Source organism: Heteronotia binoei, chromosome 11 (assembly GCF_032191835.1).
Source record: "Heteronotia binoei isolate CCM8104 ecotype False Entrance Well chromosome 11, APGP_CSIRO_Hbin_v1, whole genome shotgun sequence".
NCBI lineage: Eukaryota > Metazoa > Chordata > Lepidosauria > Squamata > Gekkonidae > Heteronotia > Heteronotia binoei.
In genome coordinates, this window is record NC_083233.1 from 12904154 (window position 1) to 12930710 (window position 26557).

The 26557-nt window shown below is 46.2% G+C and overlaps 1 protein-coding gene across 1 annotated transcript in view; it reads right to left on the bottom strand.

Annotated features, from left to right (window-relative positions):
- Positions 1-26557, bottom strand: part of COL4A5 (collagen type IV alpha 5 chain) — a 232606-nt gene that overhangs the window by 121373 nt on the left and 84676 nt on the right. Inside the window, exons 3-6 of the mRNA XM_060250114.1 lie at positions 5912-6001; positions 1931-1975; positions 1157-1201; positions 980-1042 (exon numbers count right to left, since the gene is read on the bottom strand). Coding sequence (XP_060106097.1) covers positions 980-1042; positions 1157-1201; positions 1931-1975; positions 5912-6001 — 243 coding nt within the window. The remainder of the gene's footprint in view (positions 1-979; positions 1043-1156; positions 1202-1930; positions 1976-5911; positions 6002-26557) is intronic.

Consider the following 26557-nt stretch of genomic DNA (forward strand, 5'->3'; position numbering starts at 1 on the left):
GTTCTTGCACTGCCTCATAGGAGTTGTAAGTTATTTTTCTGGGTAAGTGTATAGTTTTGTAGACAAGCACATAGCCCTCAGTCTGTGCCATGGTGCCTTCACATGTTTTTGATCAGCACATGAAGCAACTTATGTACAGAAGCTCACAATGCCCAGTTGCTTCATGTTTTCCTCTGGGTCTTAGGCTCAAAGCACTGACAGTGAGATCTCTGTAATGAATGTCAATAAATGAAAAGTAGGTTTGCAACTTACAAATGTGCACACCTGAACAACATCTGAACAGCATATTCAAGAATGGTACAGGACAGATATTGTCTGCAGTTTTTAATGCAATAATTCCCAAAGTAAAAATAAAAACCCAAAGTGAAAGCAAGTTGGGTGGTGGGAAGAGAGGTAAGGAGAAGTTGTTTATGTTCAAAATAGGGAGACAACCACAAAGCATTCGAGCGGTGTCCACCAGTACCAACCATGTAGTCACCCCCTGTCTTAAGAAACAAGAAGTCCATGATAAAGTAGACATCTATCAAGCTTAATAATTTCCACCCCGCCTCCACGAGAGCAAAATGCTTGGATGTTAATCTTGTTGATTTGGTCTATGTAGGAGGCACATGGAAGACTGGACTGGACATATGAAAGCCCCCGACTTCCTCAGCAATCAAGGTCATACCTAATCACGCAACTACCTTTGTCATGCACAACAGACACACAAAGTAATTTCTGTTCAATCGGCGGCTGTATCTTGTGAAGCAGAGTTCCTACAGAGAAATTAGGCACAGAACTCCCAGCCCTGTTCTCTGAGCAACACAGCTCCTCCTCACATCAAGAGATCCAAGTGACAAACATTTACTTGGAGTTTAGTCTCCAGGAGCTATTAACCACACATAACTAGGCCAAGTGCATCTTCTGCTGTGATGAGCAGAACGGCTCCATCTCGTACTAGCGTGGCAGAGCTATCTGTTTCAAAACAAACCAGTCTCACCTTTGTTCCGTTGCATCCTGGGATACCTGGTGGTCCTGGAGGCCCATCCTGACCTGGGAGCCCCTGAAAGGCAGGAGGAAAGATAGCATGATTGCATTAGAACAAAGCTGTGCCTTAACTTGAAACAAAAGTTGATGAATTCTGGTGTAAGAACAATTTTTTTAAAAGTCTACTCACAGGAACTCCTGGCGTTCCTGGAAATCCTGGCAAACCTGGAGGTCCCTGTAGACACGAAATAAGTAAAAGATAGTGAGGAAGTATTACTTTTAAAACATAAGAGCAGGCATGACTAGATTAATCTTTATCGAGAAATCCTGCTCCAGCTGACTTCAGGAGACAGGGCCTTTTTAGTGGCTGCACCTTCAGCTCCCTTTCAAAGTATATTTTCTTGGCATGTTCTCCGCTGTCCTTCAGGTATACACAGAGGCCTGTCCTGTTTGCCTGAGCTTCTGGTGATTACTGCAGTTATCTGTTTACTGCGATGATTTTAGTTTATTGATGTGTTGACCAAAAAGAACTGGGAAGAGGAGCACCAGGAGATGTGCAGCAGTCAGAAGAAGCCAAAAGGTCAGGAGTCATGGAAAACTTTTTTCCAAATACTGATTGACCTCACCCTACTGCTCTTCTTGGCATTCATTCAAAGAAATGTGGGAGACACAGCAAGCTTTCCAAATGCAGGATGAACTGGCAGCCTTCCGGGGGCTTATAACTCAGCTGGAAGGCTTCCACAACCCATCTGAGGGCCCCGTCCCATAAGCTGAAGACCACCAGAGTAGACAATACTGAGCTAAATGAACCAGTGGTCTGACATAGCATAAGGCAGCATATGTCCACCTTATATATACACTGTAGTCTGTAGTTTGATCCGTTAGGAGAAATCTCAAAAGAATCAACCACTTCCTTTGCTCTCACCCAAAGTAATTACATACCTTGAAATTAAATGTTACATACCCTAACTCCTTTGGGTCCAAACGGCCCTGGAAGTCCATCATCTCCCTACAAAAGCACAGGAAGAAAGAAAAAGAATAAACTATAATTCAAACAAACAATTTAAATAAACAGTTCTGCTCCTGTTCCACCTCAGATTCCACCACCAGCCTTTTCCCTTCTTACCTTTGGTCCCCCCCCCCCCCCCATCTCAGCAGCCAGAACAGGCACATTAAGAAGGGGAGTGAGTGAACGCTAGAAATGTGGGCAATTTCTCTTCCACGTGCATTGAATAAGTAAGAGAGGAGAAAGGATAATAAGAACAAAAAGAAGGTTTCTCTTCCTCTGCTTCATCCTCTCCACCAACTAGGTAACTAACACATTTTAACTGTTGCAGGGTGTGTGTTTTGTTGTACCTGTGTGTTTGCACCCAAGAGTGTTGGCATCCATGCGTCAGCAAGACAAAGGGCACGGAAGACTCCATCCTAAAATATATCATCTTCTGTTAAGAAAGACTGGCAAATTCCAAAGCTGCTCCTTGGTGTACCAAATTTAAGTACCGCAGCTTTGGAAGTTCCCTCTCTGGTATCATATCACCACAAATGTCATGTAATGCTCTTACCTCTCTAAGACTCAACTGAATGTCATTGAGCAAAAATACGACAAGGCGGAGTTGTGGCTCTGAAGTGTCTGAGAACAGGGCAACAAAGGGAATAATGTGACCAGTTGCTGTGGATGTCTGGAGGATGTTTCTTGTCACTCAAACGACACAATAATGTATCTGCTTGCTGATAATTCCAGATGGCTACCTGTGTTGTGTGATGAACCAGCCCTGGCTTTGCCTACCCCTCCTGGGATCCTGACTTGAAAGGGCTGTTCCATTCCATTGCCTCAGGGCACTGTTGCCACCACTGTCCCTGTCCTGGGCTCCGGTTAGGCAGGACAGCCTCTTAACCTCCCTCCTGTGTCACTAGGAAGCCACCTCGGGGAGAGCAAGTTTGGTGTAGTGGTTAAGTGTGCGGACTCTTATCTGGGAGAACCGGGTTTGATTCCCCACTCCTCCACTTGCACCTGCTAGCATGGCCTTGGGTCAGCCATAGCTCTGGCAGAGGTTGTCCTTGAAAGGGCAGCTGCTGTGAGAGCCCTCTCCAGCCCCACCCACCTCACAGGGTGTCTGTTGTGGGGGAGGAAGGTAAAGGAGATTGTGAGCCGCTCTGAGACTCTTTGGAGTGGAGGGCGGGATATAAATCCAATATCTTCTTCTTCTTCTTCTCCCCTGGAGAGTTGGCAACTAACCATTTCACCACTTTTCTCCTCAGTGATTCCCTGCTCCACTCCTAGCATTCCTAAGTGCTTGGGGGAACTATGTGGTACAGAGGGACTTCAACAATTAAAGGATTTATTTAAAACTCACAACTTTATACAGGCATATCAGAAGTGAATGGAAGAAATAGAATAACAGACAAAAATGTCTAATCTCCCTACTCTAAGCTCATGCCCTATCTAGGTGGTATGAAGGCAGGTACCTTACTTTTTCTGGGGTAAGCTGGTCAAACATATTTCAGCCCCCCTCCCTCCCACCCACACCCCCGAAATGGCCACTGACTACACCTGCCTCTGTTTGTTGCATGCTCCAACTAATGGCTGACTGGCTTCCCGCCCAAAAACTCAATAATAAAAACAGCAGTTCCCACCTAGGAATTGGCTTTCCCTCCTGCAGGGTTTTGGGGCAGATCTCCCCTAATCTTGGGGAGGGACGGTGGCTCAGTGGTAGAGCATCTGCTTGGGAAGCAGAAGGTCCCAGGTTCAATCCCTGGCATCTCCAAAAAAGGGTCCAGGCAAATAGGTGTGAAAAACCTCAGCTCCAGACCCTGGAGAGCCGCTGCCAGTCTGAGAAGACATTACTGACTTTGATGGACCAAAGGTCTGATTCAGTATAAGGCAGCTTCATATGTTCATATGATATATTTCCTGTCCTCTCAAGGGAGTTGCCCTCAGATTACTGGTTATAGACAGCAGGGAGTGGGGAAATGAGGAGGAGACTAGGCCAAGGCCTACCTAAAGTTTGATAGTCTCCTCCCATCCAACCCTCTCTCTCTCTCTCTCTCTCTCTCGGCTTGGCTTCGCGAACGAAGATTTAAGAAGGGTGCAATAGTCCACGTTTGCTGCAGGCTCGCTGGTGGCTGACAAGACCAATGCGGGACAGGCAGGTCCGGCCACAGTGGCTGCAGGGAAAAGTCTGATTTGGGGTTGGTGCTGTAGCAGTGCGATTCTTCCTCAATCTCCTTTTGTCCTCAAGACCAGCTATGCGTGCGTTCTCAAAGGAAGAGACAGCCTGGTGGATGGTGTGCCTCCATGCTTTGCGATCTGAGGCTAGGTCAGACCACTGGTGATGGTTGATGTGACAGGTGCTAAGGGATTTCTTCAAGGAGTCCTTGTACCTCTTCTTTGGTGCCCCTCTATTTCGATGGCCGGTGGAGAGTTCGCCATACAGGGCAATCTTGGGAAGGCGGTGGTTTTCCATCCTAGAAATATGCCCTGCCCAGCGCAGCTGCGTCTTCAACAGCAGTGCCTCGATGCTGGTAACCTCTGCCCGCTTGAGGACTTCAGTGTTGGTCACAAAGTCACTCCAGTGGATGTTGAGGATGGTGCGAAGGCAGCGCTGATGAAAGCGCTCAAGGAGTCGCAGGTGATGACGGTATAAAACCCACGATTCGGAGCCATAGATGAGGGTTGTCATCACAACCGCTTTGTAAACATTGATCTTTGTGCCTTTTTTCAGATGCTTGTTGCTCCACACTCTTTTGTGCAATCGGCCAAATGCACGGTTTGCCTTTGCCAGCCTGTTGTCAATCTCCTTGTCGATCTTGGCATCTGAGGAGATGATGCACCCCAGGTAGCTGAACTGCTGGACTGTCTTCAGAACTGATTCACCCACAGTGATCGTCATCCAACCCACAGACAGTTAAATCCTCCCACATGATGGTCTTTCTCCACAGGTTGTAACAGCAGAACAGTTTTTTGTTGTTGTTGAATGGTACTTTTGCTATGGCCAATGGTTAAAACATATAAACCTGAACTGAACTTACTTTATTTGCTATTTCTTGACATAGCAATAACTGCTCATAACATACATAAGATGTATCGAAAGAAAATGCCACTCAGGTACAGCAATCACCACCTAGGCAGCTTAAACCTTAATGGACATTTCCAGAGGTCATTTTGTAGAAAAAGAGGTGCCGGAGCTCATTAATACAACTCTTTTGCATATGCCACACACCCCTGACATCACCGAAAGATGTACTAAATTATATCAGCTCAGCATCTACTTTAAAATGCTGCTTGAATTATAATTGTCATAATAAAACCTGACTCCCATCATACTTTTTAAATCACTTTCTCCTATGAGGCCAGAGTGGCATGATGAAGATTTCCATCTTTCTGCTTTCTATGTTTTGATTATTTTCCCATGTTTTTGTGGGGAAACATTAGAAAGTTTGTCCAATCTTAGAGTTCAGCAAAATTCTCACGGGAGGTTTGAACAATGGAGCCCAGAAGAAGCAAGTTTTGGGAGGAGGGGTAAGAAAGAAAGCACACAATAAAACTTAGAGATTCCAGAGCTCCACTCCTGTGAGCTCCTGCCCAAAATAAGGTCTGGATGTTTCATAGATTGTGACAGTATACTGGCTCCATTCAGACACTGCACTAACAATGATTTAATACGATTGTCTGAATGTAGACCACTCTTCTAACTATGGTTGGTTAGGATCTGAAGCCAGGTCCTGAAACTGGTCTATTCGCCACAGTTAGGCTAAGTTTTTGTGTGACTTCTCCTGATCCTGATTTAATTCTGGCTTATTCTCTTATCTTCCTCCAGGTGACAGACAGAAGGAAATCAATCCAGTATTTGTTGAGGTAAACCGGGGTTTGAGCCCTGTCATGAAGTGAGCCCTGGTTTCAGAAACCAACCATTGCAACAATAAATTATGGGTTTGTATTACTTACTTTTTCACCTCTTGGCCCGGGTGGACCTTCTGGTCCTGGAAATCCAGGTAAACCCGTCTGACCTGCCAAACCTGGAAACCCCCTTTCGCCCTGCAAAAAAGCAGAATGAAGGTACAAATTCTCAGTATACAGTGCTTCAATTTGTTATTTAAAAAATCAGGTTCTGAGTTGTTGTTTTTTCTGAAAACACAGTATTGTCATTAACATGCCCCAGGTCTGTATGCATGTTGTGTATATGTGCATGTAAAGTGTGTTTGTCTTCTTCGTGCCACCACTCCAAGTTAAAATGTAGCCTCCCACATTACCAGTGACTTGGGAAACACTAGTAAAGACTGCCTCTGAGCATGCGCAAAGGGCAGAGTTTCCCAATTACTTCACCCCTTCCCTGGTGCTTGCCTATTTGAATGTGCACAAGTGCCTGAGGTGTACAAGAAGGAGCTTAAATCACTGTATGTTCTCTTAAACAAGAAAACTCTTATTGCAACAGATTAAGTTAAAGCACAAGATGAGGAAAATATTCTATGACACCTACTGGTTGTACAGAACTAAGAAAAGAACAGGAGAAATGTAACACTACGCTAAACTTAACTAAAGATTTACTTCCAAAATCCTTCCTCCCTCCCGCAGATGTCCATGCAATAAATGCACATCCTGACCTCGACCTGCTTCACTGCAGGGGAATCCAACTTCCAACATTTGGACAAAGATTAATGGATGTTTCTGCCAAAAATTAACAGATGTTTCCACCTTTCCTGCTTTTGCTGGCGGAAAGGCTCTTACCCGATTCAGATACAGGGAACTTCCTCCCATGTAGGAAGGTGAACATCTCGATCAAACCAGGGCGCTTATTCCACATGGCTCAACACGTAGATCATGTTTTACAACAGCTATCCATCTTGCCCTCCCTGGCAAGTAGAGCAAATACATCTCTGCTCGCTCACCTCTTGGTGCATTTTATGGCTCTCTTCTCTGGGAAAAAAGGTGGCTGTCAGCAACTCAGGGGGTGATTACAGACTGGCAGTCTGGGCCAACTCAGAGACGTCTCTGAAATGACCCAAAAAATCCTTCCACGCACAAACATCTGCTGCCCGTCCTTGTCCTGTACTCACCCCGTCTTCCAACCTCCACAGTGTGACTGAAAAAGCTACCATTTCCACAGTGGTAGTAAATTTTTGAGTCGCATGCCAGTCACCTCCTTGGCATCTGGAAGTGGAAGGGCACAAGGGAGGCATCTTGGCGGTGCGAAACCACCAATTTTTTAAAATTAAAACTGTTCAATGCCCATGAGTGCATGTGCACTTATGTGTGCACATGCACATGACTACTGAAAATGTATAGGGATGGGAATGGTGCGCAATGGCCATCTGAACATGCCCATGTTGCCCCATGGACGGGATGGGGACGGCTTGCAGGGGAGCATGTGAAGCCTTCAGGATGGCTCTTTTTGAGCTGTCCCGATTTGGGATGCCTTCCATCCACCCCAAAATGCCTGTCTGTTATCAGCCAGGGACTCCCTGATGCATTCCAAAGCCCCTTGCATTTCTGGAGGGATGAAAAGTATTATCCCAGTGCACAGGACCTCTATGAACAATTTCTGCAGAACTCTACATGGGACTGATGTCATTCTTCAGGTGCGTGTTGAACCCTTCCTTCACACCTTCCACACACATTATTACAACTATTTTTAGTGAATGCCGAATATATCAGCTTGGTAATTGGCTGCATAAAACAGCAGTAACTCACATGGACTGGGGCCTGAATGCAAAAAGAAGAACAGTTAGCAAGAGGCTACCGGGTGGGATCAGAAGAGCTGGTTGTTGCGGCAGCCTCTCAGCTTTCAAAAAGCCAGTTCAATTAGAGACATGCTGCGGTGATCAGATTGTGCCTGTTTGGTGACACAGGCCGCACACGCGCAGAGCAGAGTGAACACACCGCTCCTATGCGTGCATGGTGCCCCCGGGCTGATCACACAGCGGGAAATGTGCTACGTAAGTGCTGCAAGGACTTTGGAGGAAAGACCAGCTAAGAGACTACTAGGGCAGCACATCATTGTGAAAAAAAGTGGCCCACTGTACCATCCCCTCGTCTGAAGAAGTGTGTGCACATGAAAGCTTATGTTCTGAATAAAACTTCGTTGGTCTTAAAAGATGCTGCTTGATTCCTGCTTCGTTCTACTGCTTCAGACCAACACGGCTGCCCACTTGGATCTATAATTCTCTTAGTCTTTATAAGTTGCTACAAGATCCCTGTTTATTAAAAACCCTCGAATAGTCACATTTTGATATATTTTGTGGTAGCTGGAAGCAGCTTCAGTGGCTACAAAGGGCCTTCGTGCTGGAGTTCCCACACAATAAGAGGTCTTTCTGCGACAACTGTATGGAGGAATAATGGCACTTTGCTGTAGCAAACAGTTTCTAGTTTTCATGAAGTTTCTTCTAATGGCTCACATGTGGTCCCTGAAAGTTCAGAAGGGGTCTTACTGTCCTACCAGTCCCACTCGTCACCTTCTAACAGCAGGAAGATATGTGCACTGCTCTTCTACTTTCATTAAATTGGTGTCAGCAAATGGAACAAGAATGAGTGTTGGGTGATATAGCTGTCTTTCTCACACACACATTCACCTTTCTTACTAGCTTATTTGCATCTTGTTCCACTGTGCAGGACTTGAATAATGGAAAGCTGGAAAGGAATACAGTCCTCTAGACAGACTGCATGAAGACACAATAGCTTCGTTCACTTCACACAACTTTAAAGTATTTCCTTTGAAAGCACCTACTTTTGGCGGGTGGATTAAGACGAAAGGAAAAGTTTAAGTAAATAACAGAAGCAATCCCGTTTTGATTTTGCCAACGATGCCGTAATGAGACAAAATCTAGGAAAACAGAACTCACAATGTCTTTATTTAAAACATCTTTGTGCTGCCTTTCCACCCAATTCAGGGTAGAATTAAAACACTGAATCAAAACATTAAAACATTTCATATAGTAAAAAAATATAAAATACGAAGACATAAAAATGTTCAAGCAATTAAATAAAACATAATATAAAACCCATCAGAGGCTAGATGGGTGACAACGCAAGGAAGGGCCTTCTTGGTTGAGGCACCAAAATCATGGAATTCCCTCACCAAGGAGGTTTGACTGTCCCCTTCTACCACTGTCTTCCACAGCTGGGTGAAGACTTTTTTGTTTCATCTAGAGTTCTCTCATTGATTCTCATCGACACTTCTTCCCATTTATGTGTCCATATCTTTTGTTTTATTGTTCTCTCTATGGCTGCACATGTTTTTAACTTGTTCTAACATCTTCATTGTTTATTACCTTGGGACCCTAGATTGGGTGGGAAAGAGTCCTAAAAATTCTTATTAATAATACCAATACTGAGTGTGTGACAGGCAGAACACAGAAATGTACTGCAGCAGCATAAGATGTGATGTGTTTGAGTTCCTGGACCAGTCAACTGGAAATGAGTTTTGGAGAAAAGTCAAGATGTGACCAGGAGAGGTCCAGTTTGATTGTCAGGGTTGAAAGTTAGAGACTGGACAATGGAAAGCTGAGAATGAGACAGAAGAAGATTGCAGCTTTACACCCCGCCCTTCTCTCTGAATCAGAGTCAGAGCAGCTCACAATTTCCTTTATCTCTTTCCCTCACAAGAGACATCCTGTGAAGTGGGCAGGACTGAGATAGCTCTCCCAGAAGCTGCCCTTTCAAAGACAGCTCTGCAAGAGCCATGGCTGACCCAAGGCCATTCCAGCAGGTGCAAGTGGAGGAGTGGGGAATCAAACCCGGTTCTCCCAAATAAGAGTCTGCACACTTAACCACTACACCAAACTGGCTCCCAGAAAGGTGAACAGACATGCACAGTAAAGATCTGTAGATATATCTAATTTTTAGTTAACTTAATCTGACAAGACGACTGAGTATATAAAGATATTATATCTGACTATAGAAAGATGTTTGGGTAGGGTCTGTGGCTCAGTGGCAGATCATCTGCTTGGTATGCAGAAAGTCACAGGCTCAATCCCTGGCATCTTCAATTCAAGGATGAGGTGGTAGGCGATGTGAAAGACCTCCACTTGAGCCCCTGGAGAGCCCTGCCAGCCCGAGTTAGGAATCCAGTCCTCAGGTGGGGGGTCCCCCGATTTTGCAGGCTCCTGCTTGCCGCCCTGGCTGGTGGGGGGAACCCCACCCCAAGCCCTGTCCCATCAGCAACCACTGATGGCCACCTGTCTCCTGAAAGACTTAAAGGACCCTCTTGCTCATGGGTGTCGAACTCATTTGTTATGAGGGCCAGATCTGACATAAATGAGACCTGCTTGGGCCAGGCCATGTCTTTAAGATTAGGTAGCAGAGATATAAACTTTATATAAAAGACACAAACATAATTAATTTTTTTTTTTACAAAACTTAAATTGTTAGCACTCAGTCTTAAAGCTGCTTTCTTTGTATTTCTTCCGAGTGAACAAGGGAACTGGGAAAAGGAAGCTCTGGTTTTTTCCTTCCTTCCCCAGGGGACTGGTTGGGGGAAGAGCCTCAGCCAGTAGAAGGAAGAGAGGCTTGGCTCAGTAGCTCTGCTGTATGATTGAGAAAGCCTGGAAAAACAAACTCTGCCTTCCTCCCCTTCCTCCCAAGGGAGGAGCCTCAGCCAATGGAGAACATAGAGGTTTTGCTCTATAGTTCCTGTGCGACTGAGCAAGCTTTGCAGGCAAGTTGTGACACAGAAGTAAGCAAGAGATAGGGAAAAGGAAGATGTCAGCCAGTTGCTTGGGGGCCTGATAGGAGCCCTCTGGGGGCCTGATTCGGTCCTCAGGCTGCAGGTTTGACACCTCTGCTCTAGCTGATCAGTGGGAGCATGTGGCCTGCCGATCAGCTGGAGAGCACTTTAAATCTTGAAGAAGGGAGAGGGGGTGGCTGCCTGAATTCCAAGCAGCAAATTTGCTACTTCAGGCGTGCATGGCCTCACTTGTAAAACTCACTTAAAGGGTCCCTTGAAATGCTTTTTGCAAGTGGGGTGTGCTTGTGCCTGAATTCCAAGCAGTTCCCTTTAAATGGTTCTTGCAAGCTAGTGCTGATGGAGCCTTCCATGGGGCTCTGTCCCTATTGTGGTGATGTCACTTCTGCAAAACATCATCATGCTGGGGACATCCCCCCCCATCCAGGAATGCCCCCCCAAGTTCTCTGCCAGCTACAAGACAGGACCTGGCAACTCTAACCTGAGTAGACAATACTGACCTTGATAGATCGATGGGTCTGATTCAGTATACGGCAGCGTCATGTGTGTTCAAAGTATTCTAGCAGGATTTGCTGGGTCTGATGTGAAATGAAGTTGTAGCCAAGTGGCATATTTGATGTGTGATAAACAAACATGCCTGAAGGTTTTTCCTTGGGTGTGTCCTGCTGAAAACCTGACATCCAACAACACCTGGCTGAGGCTTAATATTTACCTCTGTTGCATACTTCAATGAATAAATTTTGATCTTGATCGTTGCAAAACAATAAATCATCTCTTCCCTGTCAGCTTGCCTCCTTATCTCTCTGATATCAATCTAGGCCCAAATTTTATCCCCTTGAAACATTCTTAATTCCTGCTGGGAACCTCAGCAAAGCGGTGCTAGGCGGAAAATTGTGATAGGAAAAATTGGGGATGAGGAACGGGGGTGGCAAGCCCAGGAAATCCATCACACCACACTTTAATTTTTAAAAGAAGTTTCTCTCTCTCTCCCATGAGTGAAGCCTGAAAACTAGCTTGATAAATGGGGTTTATCTGGGCTTTTCATTGCTAGGGAAATAGGACTGATAGAACAATCCTAAACATGTCTATTCAGAACCCTCCGCAGGTTTATTCAATAGGACTTGCTCCCAAGAAAGAATTCTTAGGATTCTACTACTAATCTAACTACTCAGCCTTCATACTCCTACATGTATTTCTTTCTCTATTTGGCCTGAACCTGGGAGGAAAAGCTTCAGTTCTGCAACTGAACAAATTGCTTGATTATTCAAAGCATGAAATGTATAGTTTTGACATGCACTCTACTGTTGTGCCCAACCTATTTCAAGCAACCTACGTCACACGAGGTGAAAGAGCGGCTGAGGTAAGTCACACGGAAATGGTCTGTCACCAGAAGGATAGCAACATGATCACTTATGTGCTCAGGCCAATAGAGAAGCCTGACCGGGAAGATTTTCTAGGGAATAGGCAGCATCACATGGACTGCACCAGTGAGTGAATATTTAAGGTGCTCTCTTAATGTCCTGGGTAGCTGTCATTGATTTTCCTCCTTTCTCGAACTCTAACTGCAACGCCGATAGTCAGCCATGAACAGTCAAATTATGGTTTACCTTTACATGTCATGGTGAAAATATGAATTATTTCTTGGTCACCATCTCGGGATATTGGGTTGTGGTTTTAATGTGGGTAGTTTTAACCTTGTTTATATGTATTTTTATTCTTATGACTATGTTGTACCTTGCCCTGGGCCTGTTTGCAGGAAGGCGGGCTAAAAAATTGAACGAATCAGTTCAGTTTGTTTATTGTAATTAGCCACTGGCTGTTACAACTCAAAATATCTGTTGTTACACACCGCCCCCCCCCAAAACCCATTCCCTGGCCAGGATTCTTCATCTCTTGGGGGAAATTCTTTTTTCTCAGCGTAACGGTTTAGGCAAAGAGGACTTCATTAACAGAAGGAAACTCGCAGCCTGAGAGCTCACTTCTCCCCAGCATGGAAAACAAAATCGCTAAAGCAGCAGGGAAGAGAAAGGGGACATGAGTCCAAGGCATGCTCCAAGTTTCTCCTTGGGAAAAATCTTGAGAAACAGAGTACAAATTGGACTTGCGGTTTTGCATTCACAGAAATATGCAGGCCATTTATCAGATTTTGAATGCCTTAAAGAGAGAAGACAGGAAAGGAAATGCCGTCCCTTGACAGAACTTCAGTTCAAAGTGGAGACGTTAATTTCAATCAGATATAAGAGATCTGTTGTCTTTCCAATGATTGTAACTCACAGTTTGCAAATATAGTCCTAACATGAAATAGGTAAAGGTAGACCCCTGTGCAAGCACCAGTCGTTTTTGACTCTGGGGTGACGTTGCTTTCACAACGTTTTCACGGCAGACTTTTTATGGGGTGGTTTGCCATTGCCTTCCCCAGTCATCTACACTTTCCCCCCAGCAAGCTGGGTACTCATTTTACCAACCTCAGAAGAATGGAAGGCTGAGTCAACCTGGAGCTGGCTAGCTACCTGAACCAGCTTCCGCTGGGATCGAACTCAGGTAGTGAGCAAAGGGCTCCAACTGCAGTACTGTAGCTTCACCACTCTGCGCTACGGGGCTCTTAAACATGAAATGCAAGCCATATTATGCAGATAAAGATGTTGATAAAAGATCATGAGAGCAGCCAATTGAAGAAACCAGATTTAGTATTAACTTGATCCTGAGCATTTAGATTTAGTATTAACTTGACCCTGAGTCCGCTTGCGGAGAGGGCAGGGTATAAATTAAAGGTAATAAATAAATAATAAACAATAGAGGAAGATTTGCATCCCAAGAACTCGTTAGAATAAAGATATGAAAAATTCCAGGAAGTAATGCAACTTGGTTTCCAATCAATACAGTCTGAGGGTATAGGAAGCAGTCTCCTTTTCATGTTTTATATTAGGTAGAGGAGAAAATGTGTATCTGTTGGGTTGGGCAGAATGGGAAAATTAAAGTACAGCTAAAGGCATGTTATCACAGAAAGCTCTATGGGGCTTCTATGCAAGTTATAGCAAGCTACCAACTTCTGTCAGCCCAGCAAAAAGACTGGAAGCTAAACGGAAACTAACATTTGAGTGACGAGCACTCTTGCGCTTATATCTGATAGAAGTGGTGATGCATACTGCCCTAGAAACGTCTCCTGTACCCTAGTCAAGGGCAACCTAACTTGAAATGCATTGCTGTAGTAGTTCGATGTACCACACAGGAGAAATAGCTGGTGTCAAACTGCATGATCAAAGCACCCATGACCATGCAAGCAACTTTGGGTTGGATCCTGCGGAATCATTCTGCTAACCTTTTGTCAAAAAGACTCTCGTGCCAAGGCAAGCCTCTGTTTCCCAGAGGAATGAGCCAGGGACACCTCAGTCAAACAGATCTGCAGGATCCAACTCTGGTTTCAGCATTACTGCAAAAGGGGGAGATTAAAAGAATTCATCTTTATCTCATTATGGACATTTTGAAAAAAATTACACAAGGCAAAACCAAGGGGGAGACAAGAGCAGGCCTGAAACTTCTACCTGCTGGGACTTTATCCCCAGACTTGCAGGCAAGGATCAATAGATTTCTTTACGTTCAGTAAAGAAATCTATTGAGGTGTAGATTTCTTTACGTTCAGTAAACCACATTTGTCCTGCTTTAGTTGGCACAAATGCAAGCTGTAGAGAAAGCAACCCACTTCCTGGATATGTTTCTCAGGCTGCGATCACACGCACTAAATAATGCACTTTCAATCCACTTCCCAACTGTGTTTTGTCAGTTCACACTGTAGTATCCAGTTGGGAAGTGGACTGAAAGTGGATTATTTAGTGCGTATGATCGCAGCCTCAACTTACATTGACAAAAAAGGAAGACAGCAAAATGCTTCTTATTCTGCTGTGTCCTGCTTCCTCTATCCCACCTATTGTCCCTCTTAAAATGCCATATCCGTTAGGAGCCTGTAAGAACAGCACTAATGTCTTTCACCGGGGGGGAGGTTTACATTGTGCATTACATCACACAAGCATAAAACCCTCCTAACATGCATTAAACCTGCCTTGAAAGATTTATCAGTAGAGGAAAAAGAACCGGGTGAATCATGAGAAAGTTCTCTGAGTTCACCCAGGCCGAGTGGAACTACCCAACGTCACGTAGAACTCCAGTTCAGCAGGCAGATGTTCTTTCCATCACCCAACACATTTGCACAGGGATTAAGGAACCAAAGACGTACGTGTGGCGTGTGTGTATTCTTTTTTAAAAAAAGATTGTAACGAAGCAATGCATACATGTGTACTTCTGTTCTCTTCTCTTTAATGTCGTATGTAGAGCACCTGGAACAAGTGAGGGATGAAAGCCCATGCCCCAAAGGAGTACATGTTCTACATGAATAGGAACAGCAGCTCTGTCATGACTCTTCAGGCACGTGAAGGGATTGTCTCACCAGTAATCTAGTATCACTATCAGAGCTTCCAGGAACGGCTGCTCTCTGGTTCTTTAAAAAAGGTTCTTCTCATCAGTGTTTTGTAAAAGCCAAATGAGGGTACGGCGCTTTCTGGAACCAACAAAGGAATGAGGCCTTCGTTGTCCTTGATTCAGTAAATAGGCGGAACCACTTTAAACTACAGGACTCTCATGTTGCAGTGCTCGTTCCAAAGTTCCCAAGATCCCAGCTCATAGAAAACCAGATGTCATGAACTCTTCTACACAAGACTTCTTTTCTCTAGTATAACATCCTGGAAGCGCCTGCCCGTGGCGTGAAATGAAACAGCCAGCACACTGGTTTACTCTGCCCTGTGCATTCTCGGCCCCAATCTAAATATGTAATTGTTCATCAGAATCAGTGATGGGGAGGGGAGGATTTTCTGCAGAAAATGTTCCCAAACAGAAATTTTTTGCCAGGAAAAAATTCTGACGCTATATTTTGTGTGTGGAAAATTTCCAACCCACATCTGTAAATATAGTCCTTTTTATCTGTAATTGTCATTATTGTTGGGTGGCAAATCCATCATGTTGGATGGGCTAAACATTGGATATTAAATGTGGACTCCTCACTCTTAGGTCAGGCATAAAGCATCACCATCATCATCATCATCATCATCATCATCATCATCATCATCATCATCATCATCATCATCATCATCATCATTTTATTTGTATCCCGCCCTCCCCGCCGAAGCAGGCTCAGGGCGGCTAACAAGATTAGATCAATACATTAAATTATACAATCATATTCGAAACAATAACTAATTTAACAATTTAATTAAAATTCTAAAATTAATAAAATCGACATCCTGGTGCTATTACAACAGATGGTAAATTTTTTTTCTCTTAGCAGTCTCTCTCTCTTTGATCAGTATAGGCCATCCTAAAAAGGATGGTCTTGCAGGCCCTGCGGAATTGTTCAAAATCCCGCAGGGCCCGCATTTCTTCCGGAAGCTGGTTCCATAGGTGTGGAGCCATTACAGAGAAAGCCCGAGTGTGGGTACAGGGTTAGGAGCCTGGGGGTGCTGTTGGAGCCTACTTTAACGATGGAGGCTCAGATAGCAGCCACTACCAAGTCCGCATTTTTTCATCTTAGGTGGGCAAGGCAGTTGGCTCCTTTCCTGGAGGACGAGGACCTGGCAACAGTGATCCACGCAACGGTCACCTCGAGGCTGGACTACTGCAATGCCCTCTACATGGGGCTGCCCCTGTGTCGAACCCGGAAGTTGCAGAATGCCCGGAAGTGCAGAATGCCACTGCCCGGCTGTTGTTAGGGCTCCCTAGACGGGAGCACATTCAGCCGGGGCTTCGGGGACTGCACTGGCTGCCGATAACATACAGAGTTCGGTACAAGGTGCCGGTTATGACCTTTAAAGCCCTTTATGGCCTGGGACCTGCCTACCTTAGGGACCGTCTCTCCCCACACGTTCCCCAGAGAGTGCTGAGATCGGGGTCTCAAAACCTTCTTACGATCCCTGGGCCAAAGGAGGCCCGTCTGAAAGTGACCAGAGACAGGGCCTTCTCGATTGCAGCTCCCTGTTGGTGGAATCAGCTCTCGGAGGAGGTGAGGGCCCTGCGGAACCTTGAACAGTTCCGCAGGGCCTGCAAAACAGCCCTCTTCCGGTTGGCATATAATTAATTGTTATTGGAATGCCTGAACATTCAAATCTCGAACATCAGATTATTCAATACTGGAATATTGAAGAAGTGATTTATGGAAGGTAGCATAGTACATACTGAAGTGAGTTTTACGTGTTTTTTATGTATTTTATAAGTATTTTATGTATTTTATTGTATAATTATAATTATTAATGTATTATTAATGTATTTTAAACTGATTTGTTAGCTTTTTGTGTTGTGAGCCGCCCTGAGCCCGCCTTGGTGGAGTAGGGCGGGATATAAATCGAATAAAATAAATAAATAAAATACTCTGTAATTTTACTTCTTTCGGCCCGAGTGCGGGTACTCTGTAGTTTTACTTCTTTCGGCTGACCTCAGTGCTCTCTGGGGTTCGTATGGGGAAAGATGGTCCCTCAGGTAGACAGGTCCTTGGCCATATAGGGCTTTAAAGGTGATAAGCAGCACTTTGTAACGAATCCGGTATGTAACTGGCAGCCACGGCAGTCCACGCAGCCCCAGCTGTATGTGCTCCCACTTTGGGAGCTCCAATAGCAGTCTAGCAGCCGCGTTCTGCACCAGCTGCAGCTTCCGGGTTCGGCACAGAGGCAGCCCCATGTAGAGGGCATTACAGTAATCTAGTCTCGAGGTGACCGTTGCATGCATCACTGTTGCTAGGTCCTGACGCTCTAGGAAGGGGGCCAACTGCTTTGCCCGCCTCAAATGGAAAAAGGCTGACTTAGCAGTGGCTGTTATCTGGGCCTCCATTGATAATGAAGGCTCCAGTAGAACTCCCAGGCTCCTGACCCGGCACACCGCTGAAAGCGTCAAAACCCGGGAGAGGTATTTCCCTCCCCAGAGCGCCCCGACCCAGTCAAAGGACCTCTGTCTTCACTGGATTCAGTTTCAGCCCACTCAGCCTCAACCAAGTTGCCATGGCCTGCAGTGCCAGGTCCAAATTCTCTGGGATGCAGTCAGGCCAGCCGTCCATTAGCAGATAGAGCTGGGTGTCATCCGCATATTGGTGACACCCAAGCCCATACCTCCGGGCAATCTGGGCAAGGGGCGCATATAGATATTGAATAGCATCGTTGAGAGAACTGCTCCCTGAGACACCCCACAGTGTAGTGTGCGCCTCTGAGACAGCTCACCCCCGATTGCCACCCTTTGTCCCCGATCCTTGAGGAAGGAGGAGAGCCACTGTAAAGCCAACCCCCTAACCCCAACATCGGCGAGGCAGCGGGTCAGTAGCCGATGGTCGACCGTGTCGAACGCAGCTGACAGATCTAACAACATCAGTACCGCCATACCACCTCGATCCAGATGCTGCTAGAGGTCATCTGCCAAGGCGACCAGCACTGTCTCCGTCCCATGACCTGGACGAAAGCCGGACTGGCAAGGGTCTAGGACGGAAGCGTCCTCCAGAAAACCCTGCAGCTGCAACGCCACTGCCGTCTCTATAATTTTACCTAAAAACGGTAAGTTGGAAACCGGTTGGTAATTTGCCAATTCGGCCAGATCTGCTGTACTTTTTTTCAGGAGGGGACGGACCATAGCCTCTTTTAAGGATGTTGGAAAATGCCCCTCCAAGAGGGATCTATTTATGATGTCCCGTAAAGGACATCTAAGCTCCCTCGGGCAGGATTTAATTAGCCAGGAGGGGCACGGGTCCAAATCACAAGTTGTTGGGCGTGCAGAGGAGAGAATTCCGTCGACTTCCTCCAGGCTGAGTGGGTCAAAGTGATCCAGGACTAAACCCGAAGACAGGCACGGAGCATCCAGTTCATGTACTGTATCTAATGTGATGGGCAGGTCCTGGCGGAGCGACGTGATTTTGTCTGCAAAAAAATTCACAAAAGCCTCACAGCCTATTTCTAATTCCCTAACATTTGGTCTGCCTCGGGGCAGTGTAATTAAATGTCCAATTATTTTAAATAATTGTGCCGGGCGCGAATTTGCAGACGCAATCCTGGCCGCGAAGTAATCGTTCTTCGCGGCCTTGACTGCCATCTCATAAGACCTCATAAACGTTCTGTAAGAAGTTCTCGTCGCGAGTGCACCGCCACTGCCTCTCTAGTCGTCTGAGAGCACCACATCACTTTTCTACAGTACCTTCAGCTGAAGCTTAACTGCTCACATTCAGAACCTCAGGACTTCAGCCGAATTCAGTGATTCCTCCCCACCCCCGACCCCGAAGCATGACATATGAAGAGCTGGTTGTTTGGAACAGTCAACAGGTCTTACCCCAAAACATCAGGGCAGCCCTGCTGGATCAGACCAGTGAAGGTCCATCTAGTCCAGCATCCTGTCACACACAGTGGCCACCCAGTTCCTCTAGAAGGCCAACTACAGAGGCCAAGGACTCCCCCTGCCTCCTGGCTCTGGGTTTACTGCCTCTGAACGTGGAGGTTCCCTCTGGTCACCATAGCTAGTAGCTACTGATAGACCTATCCTCCATGAATCTATCTTAAAGCTGCCTATGTTTAACTTTGGCTTGGCTGTATGCAAACATAAACAATCACACGGAGACAACAGATTCCTATTCCCAGCAATCAAGAACATATTGAGAGTACAGAGCAGTACAAACTTGCTTCACACAAGAGCCACACAGAACAAACATCAGATGTGAACGTCAGATGTTAGAAGATGAAGATATTGGATTTATATCCCGCCCTCCACTCCGAAGAGTCTCAGAGCGGCTCACAATCTCCTTTACCTTCCTCCCCCACAACAGACACCCTGTGAGGTGGGTGGGGCTGGAGAGGGCTCTCACAGCAGCTGCCCTTTCAAGGACAACCTCTGCCAGAGCTATGGCTGACCCAAGGCCATGCCAGCAGGTGCAAGTGGAGGAGTGGGGAATCAAACCCGGTTCTCCCAGATAAGAGTCCGCACACTTAACCACTACACCAAACTGGCTCTCTAGAGAGCCAGAGGACAGGACATGACATGACAGGAAGGCAGGCAGGCAGGCAGGCATATAGATGGGAGGAAGGAGGGAGAGGTGGAAAGAAAGCAACTCCAACTTTAAATGCATTCTCCAAGCCACCAGCTAGCTTGGCTTGGAGAAGTGATTTAAAGAGAGAAATGCCTACAGGACTCTCATGTCCAACTCTATGATTCTAAGTGTGTGTTTTGTTTTGTTTTAAGACAGTGGGTAGAACCAGGTGAGGCTTTTGCCCAGCAAGGCTTCTGACAGTCTACTAGAGATTTAACTGGCTGTGTGAATTTGCCCCAGGCACGATTTAAAGAGAGAAGTTGGCCACTAGGGTGGGGGGGGGGGCTTTGAGAGCCGCAAAGCAAGTGTGGAAGAGCCACACGTGGCTCCCGAGCCACAGTTTGATCACCCCTGGTACAAAGCAAATTCTCTCTGAGGAAAGTTTTTGCACCATTGCCAATTCCATCACTGAAGAACCTAGTAAACGCCAGAACGCTTTCCAGTACGATGTCTGAAAGCTGCCGCTCTGCAATTCCACTTTAGGACACGCCGCTAACCAACTTTCTTCCATTCCCCTCCACACAGATCCGTGAGCCACAAGCACGTGTGTCTCTACAGCACCCAATTGAGGAACCAACAAAGGAATGAGGCCTTAGTTGTCCTTGATTCAGTAAATAGGCGGAACCTATTAGCAGCTGTTACGTGCGCTCTCAGTGGTCTGGCTGCAATTCATTTCTGGCTATTTAATTCACATTATGTGGATTGCTCTAGCCTGTGCTGACTAATTTATTATGTTGTAATTATTTATTGTGTTTCCTGCTCGGGGAGCCAATGTCAGTGGGAGAGAGGAGGGCTTATTAAAATGCTTTAGATTACTAAACAGCTTGGATGTTGTCATTCATTTTTTTCCCCTCCTGCTGCTGCTGAGCAGAGGGAGCAGGTAAGGCATGGAGACTTCGAGAAGTCCATCGCAAGGCAATTACAGCAGCATCGAGAATTGTCATTTGCAAGATTCAGCGGCTTGGCGAAGCGTGCTTTAAAGCAACCCACAGCTCCACACTTCTGGCTGAGTTGTGGAGGAAACTGTCCTTGCCCCACTGCATGGGCTGAAAGTTGCAAAGTACTCTTCACATCAGCAAAGAATAAAACACATCTGTCCCATCAAGGTCAGAATTTTCTATTCTCTGGATTCCCCCGTGTGGTGCCTGGGAGTGCCATGGCACCCACGGAAAACTCTCCTGGTGCCCGCCAAGCATTTGTATTTATTTGTATTTTTATATATGCATATATGTGTGTGTGTGAGTGTGTGCCTGGAAGTCATAGTGACCTCTGGTGACCAACCCCTATTGGGGTACATTCAGGGAGGTGACTGAATAAAGCCGGCTCCTACCTCCCAATTGCTTGGTATTCCTTGGAGGTCTCCTACCCAAGAACTTGCCAGAGTCGACTCTGCTAAGCTTCCGAGATCTGAAGAGATCAGGCTTGCCTGGGCTATCCAGAGCAGGGCCCTGCCAAGTGTGGCTCCAGAAGGTAGGACGAGAACCAAAGGGTTGAAATTAAATCAAAAGAGTTTCTGGCTCAACATTAGGAAGAACTTCCTGACTGTTAGAGCGGTTCCTCAGTGGAACAGGCTTCCTCGGGAGGTGGTGGGCTCTCCTTCCTTAGAAATTTTTTAAACAGAGGCTGGATGGCCATCTGACACCAATGCGGATCCTATGAATTTAGGGGGAGGTCTTTGTAAGTTTCCTGCATGTGCGGGGGGTTGGACTAGATGACCCTGGAAGTTCCTTCCAACTCTATGATTCTAAGTGGTGGGGGTTTTTTTTTTTAGAAAATGGGCAGGACCAGGTGGGGCTTTTGCCCAGCGAGGCTTCTGACGGTCTACAGGAGATTTAACTGGCTGTGTGAATTTGCCCCAGGCTCAAGAATCTTCACTGTGTGACAGGGGGTAAGCTGTGGCAACCATTTTGTGGCTGGTTGCACTTTCTGCAGCAGCCCACCACATGCGTGTCAGAACTCCAAATGTGCATGCAGGCTCAAAAAGGTTGGGGACCCCTGGTCTATTCAGACTGGCAGCGGCTCTCTGGGGTCTTTCACATCACATACTGACATTTAAGCTGGAGATAAATGGATTGAACCTGGGACCTTTACGACTGGACTGAATTCGGGACCTTCAGCATGCAAAGCACTGCACAGGCTCTTCCACCAAGCCACAGCCCCTCCTTCCTTAAATCTCAACTTATTCATGCAGGAAGGAAGAGGGCCGTACGACTACTCCCTGGACATTTCTGAAGACTCCACAAGCACACACTGGTGGTCTCCAACAGTTTCCAAGTGTGAAGGCAACTGGTGCAGGGCCACAACGATGGAGAGACAGTGGCCTTATAAGGTTCTTCCTCCATCCTCTGTGTTTTGGAACAATGAACCCTTCTACATGTGAGTGCAAAACTTTTACTATCTATCTATATAAAAGGAAATGATTTGCTGTCCCCTTTTGCAACACAAAAGAGTAATCGTGAAGTTGTTTAGATTACTAACCTCAAAAATACAGGTAGCATGCCCGCTGTATCATTACTCATAATTGCTGCCTTCGCACACAAAAGATGTAATCTGTTTCAAACTCGATGCGGTGTGCTCAGCCAGAATAAAGTGTTCGTAACATACTGTTAGACATACCCACACACAATTGAATTATTTCACTTGGATTTTTTTTAAAAAGTCCAACCTCATTTAGCCTTTCATCACTGCCAAAAAACTAATTCTTAGGCTTAACACACGTACATATGCAATGAATGATTGGCAAGGTATGATCTCACACACTTGAACCACCTGGATAGAAAGGTGGGGCACCCAGGATAACTTCTAAAGCCAGACAGCCTTAAATATCCTGTTGAAAAAAATCTCACGTGCATGAGAATGGGGTGGTACTGAAACAGTAACTACTGTGGGTTAAATCGAGCAGGGAGGAGGAGGAGGAGGAGGAGGAGGAGGAGGAGGAGGAGGAGGAGGAGGAGGAGGAGGAGAAGGAGAAGGAGAAGAAGAAGAAGAAGAAGAAGAAGAAGAAGAAGAAGAAGAAGAAGAAGAAGAAGAAGAAGAAGAAGAAGAAGAAGAAGAAGAAGAAGAAGAAGAAGAAGAAGAAGAAGATGATGATGATGATATTGGATATTGTTCAAAGTAGTTGGGAAATTCAGTCTTGGGACAATCTTTTCAGGTTTTGAGATTGAATTCGGCACCACACAGTAGTCACAAGTACAGTCAAATAACCACGTTTCACCACTGTTAAAAGTGGATTCAGAGTTCAGGTCTCTATTTCAGCTTCTGTACTGGCTTGCAGGCACCATATCAGGTGCCTGCATGCTGTGGTCAATCAGTTCAGGGTCAGGGGTGCAGAAGTCAGGAAGGCAAAGTAATTCTGTCCAAAGAGAGGCCCAGAAATCAGGCAAGACAGAGACATTCAGTCCAAGGTCAAGGGTCCAGAAGTCAGCCAAGGCAAAGTTGGTGGCTTAGCATCTATTGTACTTGTTGCGTCCCTGGGATAACAAAGGGAAGGGAACTTGGGTGGGATCCTCCACTGCAAATGTAGCAGCCTCTCCAGGCGGTGATCTCTTGGCTGGTTTTTATAGCCTAAGGGTCATGGTTGCAGCCAGCTGCTCAGATGCAATCCTGCAGTTACTCATCTTTGTTATCAGCAAGCAGCTGGCATTGGGCCAGGAGGTGTGCAGTTTGCCGTCTTGTCTGTAGCTCCATTCTCAGGCTCCATCTATGGCTCTCTAAGGGTGTGGGCTGGGATGGGAATGGCCAACTGAGGTTCACCTGCTGAATCAGGGCTGGAGGGTGTTGATAGCTCTGCACCAGCTGTTGGCTGTGAATTCTGGCATGCTTGCAGCTCATTTTCCTGCTGGTCAGCTTCTGTTAACTCAAGGCTGGCTACATGGGGCCTCACTTCTCCTGAGGAGTCCTCACTATCATTGAGCCCTGGCTGACCCATGGCATTTTCCAAGTTTAAAACTTGTGGGTGAAGACAGTTATGGAGTACTTCTATTTTTTAAAAAAACTCCCAGAGACACATATGCTGTAACTGTATGGAGGACTACACCTAGAGTTGCTTATCTTCAGTTGGGGTCTGAAGATCTCTTGCTATTAAAACTGATCCCCCAACAATAGAGGTCAGTTCCTCTGGAGAAAATGGCTGCTTTGAAGGGTGAACTCTATGGCATTGTACTCTGCTGAGGCCCCTCCATTCCCCCAAACCCACCCTCCTCAGGCTCTACCCCCCCAAATCTCCATGTATTTCCCAACCCAGACCTGGCAATCCTATCACACCTCACTGCCATAACTTACTGGACAAGTTGTTTGTGGCCTTCAGATGATCAGTCAACTAAGTTTCAAAGATCCTGAAATGCTTCTTTCAGCCATAGATACTGAACACGGGTATGTTGATATAGACAGGCTATGGCAGGTAGTGTGGGATGGGGCTTCACTACTACCAGCTACTGTGGCCTTTATTTGCAAACACTGAATGGTGGTGGAAAGTACTCTCAAGTTGTAACCAATTTATGGCGACTCCGTAGGGTTCTCAAGGCAAGAGATGTTCAGAGGCAGTTTGCCATTGCCTGCCTCTGCGCCACAACCCTGATATTCCTTGGAGGTCTCCCATCCAAATACTGACCAGGGCCAACTGTGCTTAGTTTCCGTGATCGGACAAGATCAGGTCAGCCCGGGCCAGCCAAGTCAGGGTAACACTAAATACTTAAGAGGAAAATGCTAATTCGCTAGTTAATGAACCAGAAGCTATAGTCTGTTTGGAATACTGCAGAGTAGGATACATATTTATTTCCAGCCCGTTCCCAGAGAGCACAGTCAGACTAAACCTAAAATGTTCCAACAACATTTTGGTAAAAAGAGCCAGTTTGGTGTAGTCGTTAAGTGCCTGGACTCTTATCTGGGAGAACTGGGTTTGATTCCCCACTCCTCCATTTGCAGCTGCTGGAATGGTCTTGGGTCAGCCAGAGCTCTCAGCAGGGTATAATGCTGCAGGGTCCACCCTCCAAAGCGGCCATTTTCTCCTGGGGGGGTTAAGAAGAAGAAGACCGTAGATTTATACCCTGCACTTCTCTCTGAATCAGTCTCAGAGTGCCCTACAATCTCCTTTATCTTCTTCCCCCACAACAGACACTCTTTGAGGTAGGTGAGGCTGAGAGAGCTCTCCCAGAAGCTGCCTTTTCAAGGAGAAGTCTGCGAGAGCTATGGCTGACCCAAAGCCATTCCAGCAGCTGCAAGTGGAGAAGTGGGGAATCAAACCCGGTTTTCCCAGGTAAGAATCTGCACACTTAACCACTACACCAAACTGGCTCTCTTAATTATCTCGATCATTTGAAGATCAGTTGTAATAATGGGAATTCTCACATTGCAACCTTACCCATCTCCCCCCTCAACATCAATGGACCCTGGACAGTCCTTGTGTATCAGGGGAAGGAGAAAGGTTTCCCTTTTGGAGTTCTCGCTGCCTCCTCAGCATGGGGCACAGCAGCTCCAGCAAGAGTGTGAGATCATCAAAGTTCCTGGAGGAAAGCAAGCTGGCTGTGCAAAAAGGGAAGTAAAACCACGACCACCCACCACTGTGGCCAGATTGCTGTTTCCCTGGGTGGCTTCATTCTCTTTTCTCTGCAGCCAGCTGGGTGCTGGGATGAAAGTGAAGATCCTGTGGAGAAGGGTGGAGTGGGGGGGTTGATGGAAAGGATGGGCTCTTCACTTCCATCCCTGCCCTGCTTCCTGCACTTCAAAGATCACCTGTCCTCCAGTCCCTGCGGGGGCAGGCGTCTCAAGGTGAGAGCCACCTGCTAGCCACAAGCCCTACGGCGCCACATTCTTGCTCACTTTCTTAGGACGTGTGGCAGGTGCCACACTGGGGGAACAGTCCCAAAAAAGCTACAGGTGGCACGTCAAAGGGCCAGCAGTGGCTCCCGAGACACTGAACAAGTTATCACTGGGTTAGATTATGATCCTGAAGTTCCAGGTTCAAATCCCCACGTAGCTCCTGGGGTGACCTTCAAGCCAGTCGCTTTCTCTCCGCCCAACCAATCTCACAGGGTTGTTGGAAGGACAAAATAGAGAAGGGGAAACCATGCAAACTGCCAGGATCTCCCTAGGAAAAAGGGTAGGATAAAAATATGACTGGCAGAGAGGAGAGAAGCAAGTAAGTAATAATTAAGAAAACATACTCTGCAGATGCAAGAGAGCTGGGATCCTCATACCCGGAACTGCCTCTACCACTACAACCATGGTGCCTCTTTTTCTTAGTTCAGGAAGGATGGCCCCAGAGCAAACTAATGTATTCAGCAGCCAGATCACTCACTCACCACTTTAATGCCAGTAGCTCACAAAGTAGAATCTTTGCTCACAAGACTCCATAGTTTAGAAGGGGCACTGGTAGGAACATTTCCGGATGCAAGTCCCTGGACTGTAGCTTGAATTGATGCTGTCCAGACACAAGTTATTTGCTGCTGACGATGAAAAAAATTATCCTCTGTTTATGAGAATTAGGTCTAAGTAATGCAGGCCCACACAGAATTGGCCACAAGGGGATTGCAACAAACAGGATTGGAGAAGGCCAGATTTGGTCGGACTTGAAAGGAAATAAAAGATTTAACCTTACAGGTCTTTCCTGCAAGTTTTAAGTTGCTCTAAGGCTTTTCACTGGAATAGCAAGAGAAGTGTCCTGGAACTACAGCCATTTCACATACATTTAGCTCAACTACAGGCAAGCAGTGTTCCCTCTACACTGAGTTAGTATGAGTTAGCTCACAGTTTTTTAGCCTCTGGCTCACACATTTTTGTCTTAGCTCATGAAAAATGGCCCCAGAGCAAACTAGTTTATGCA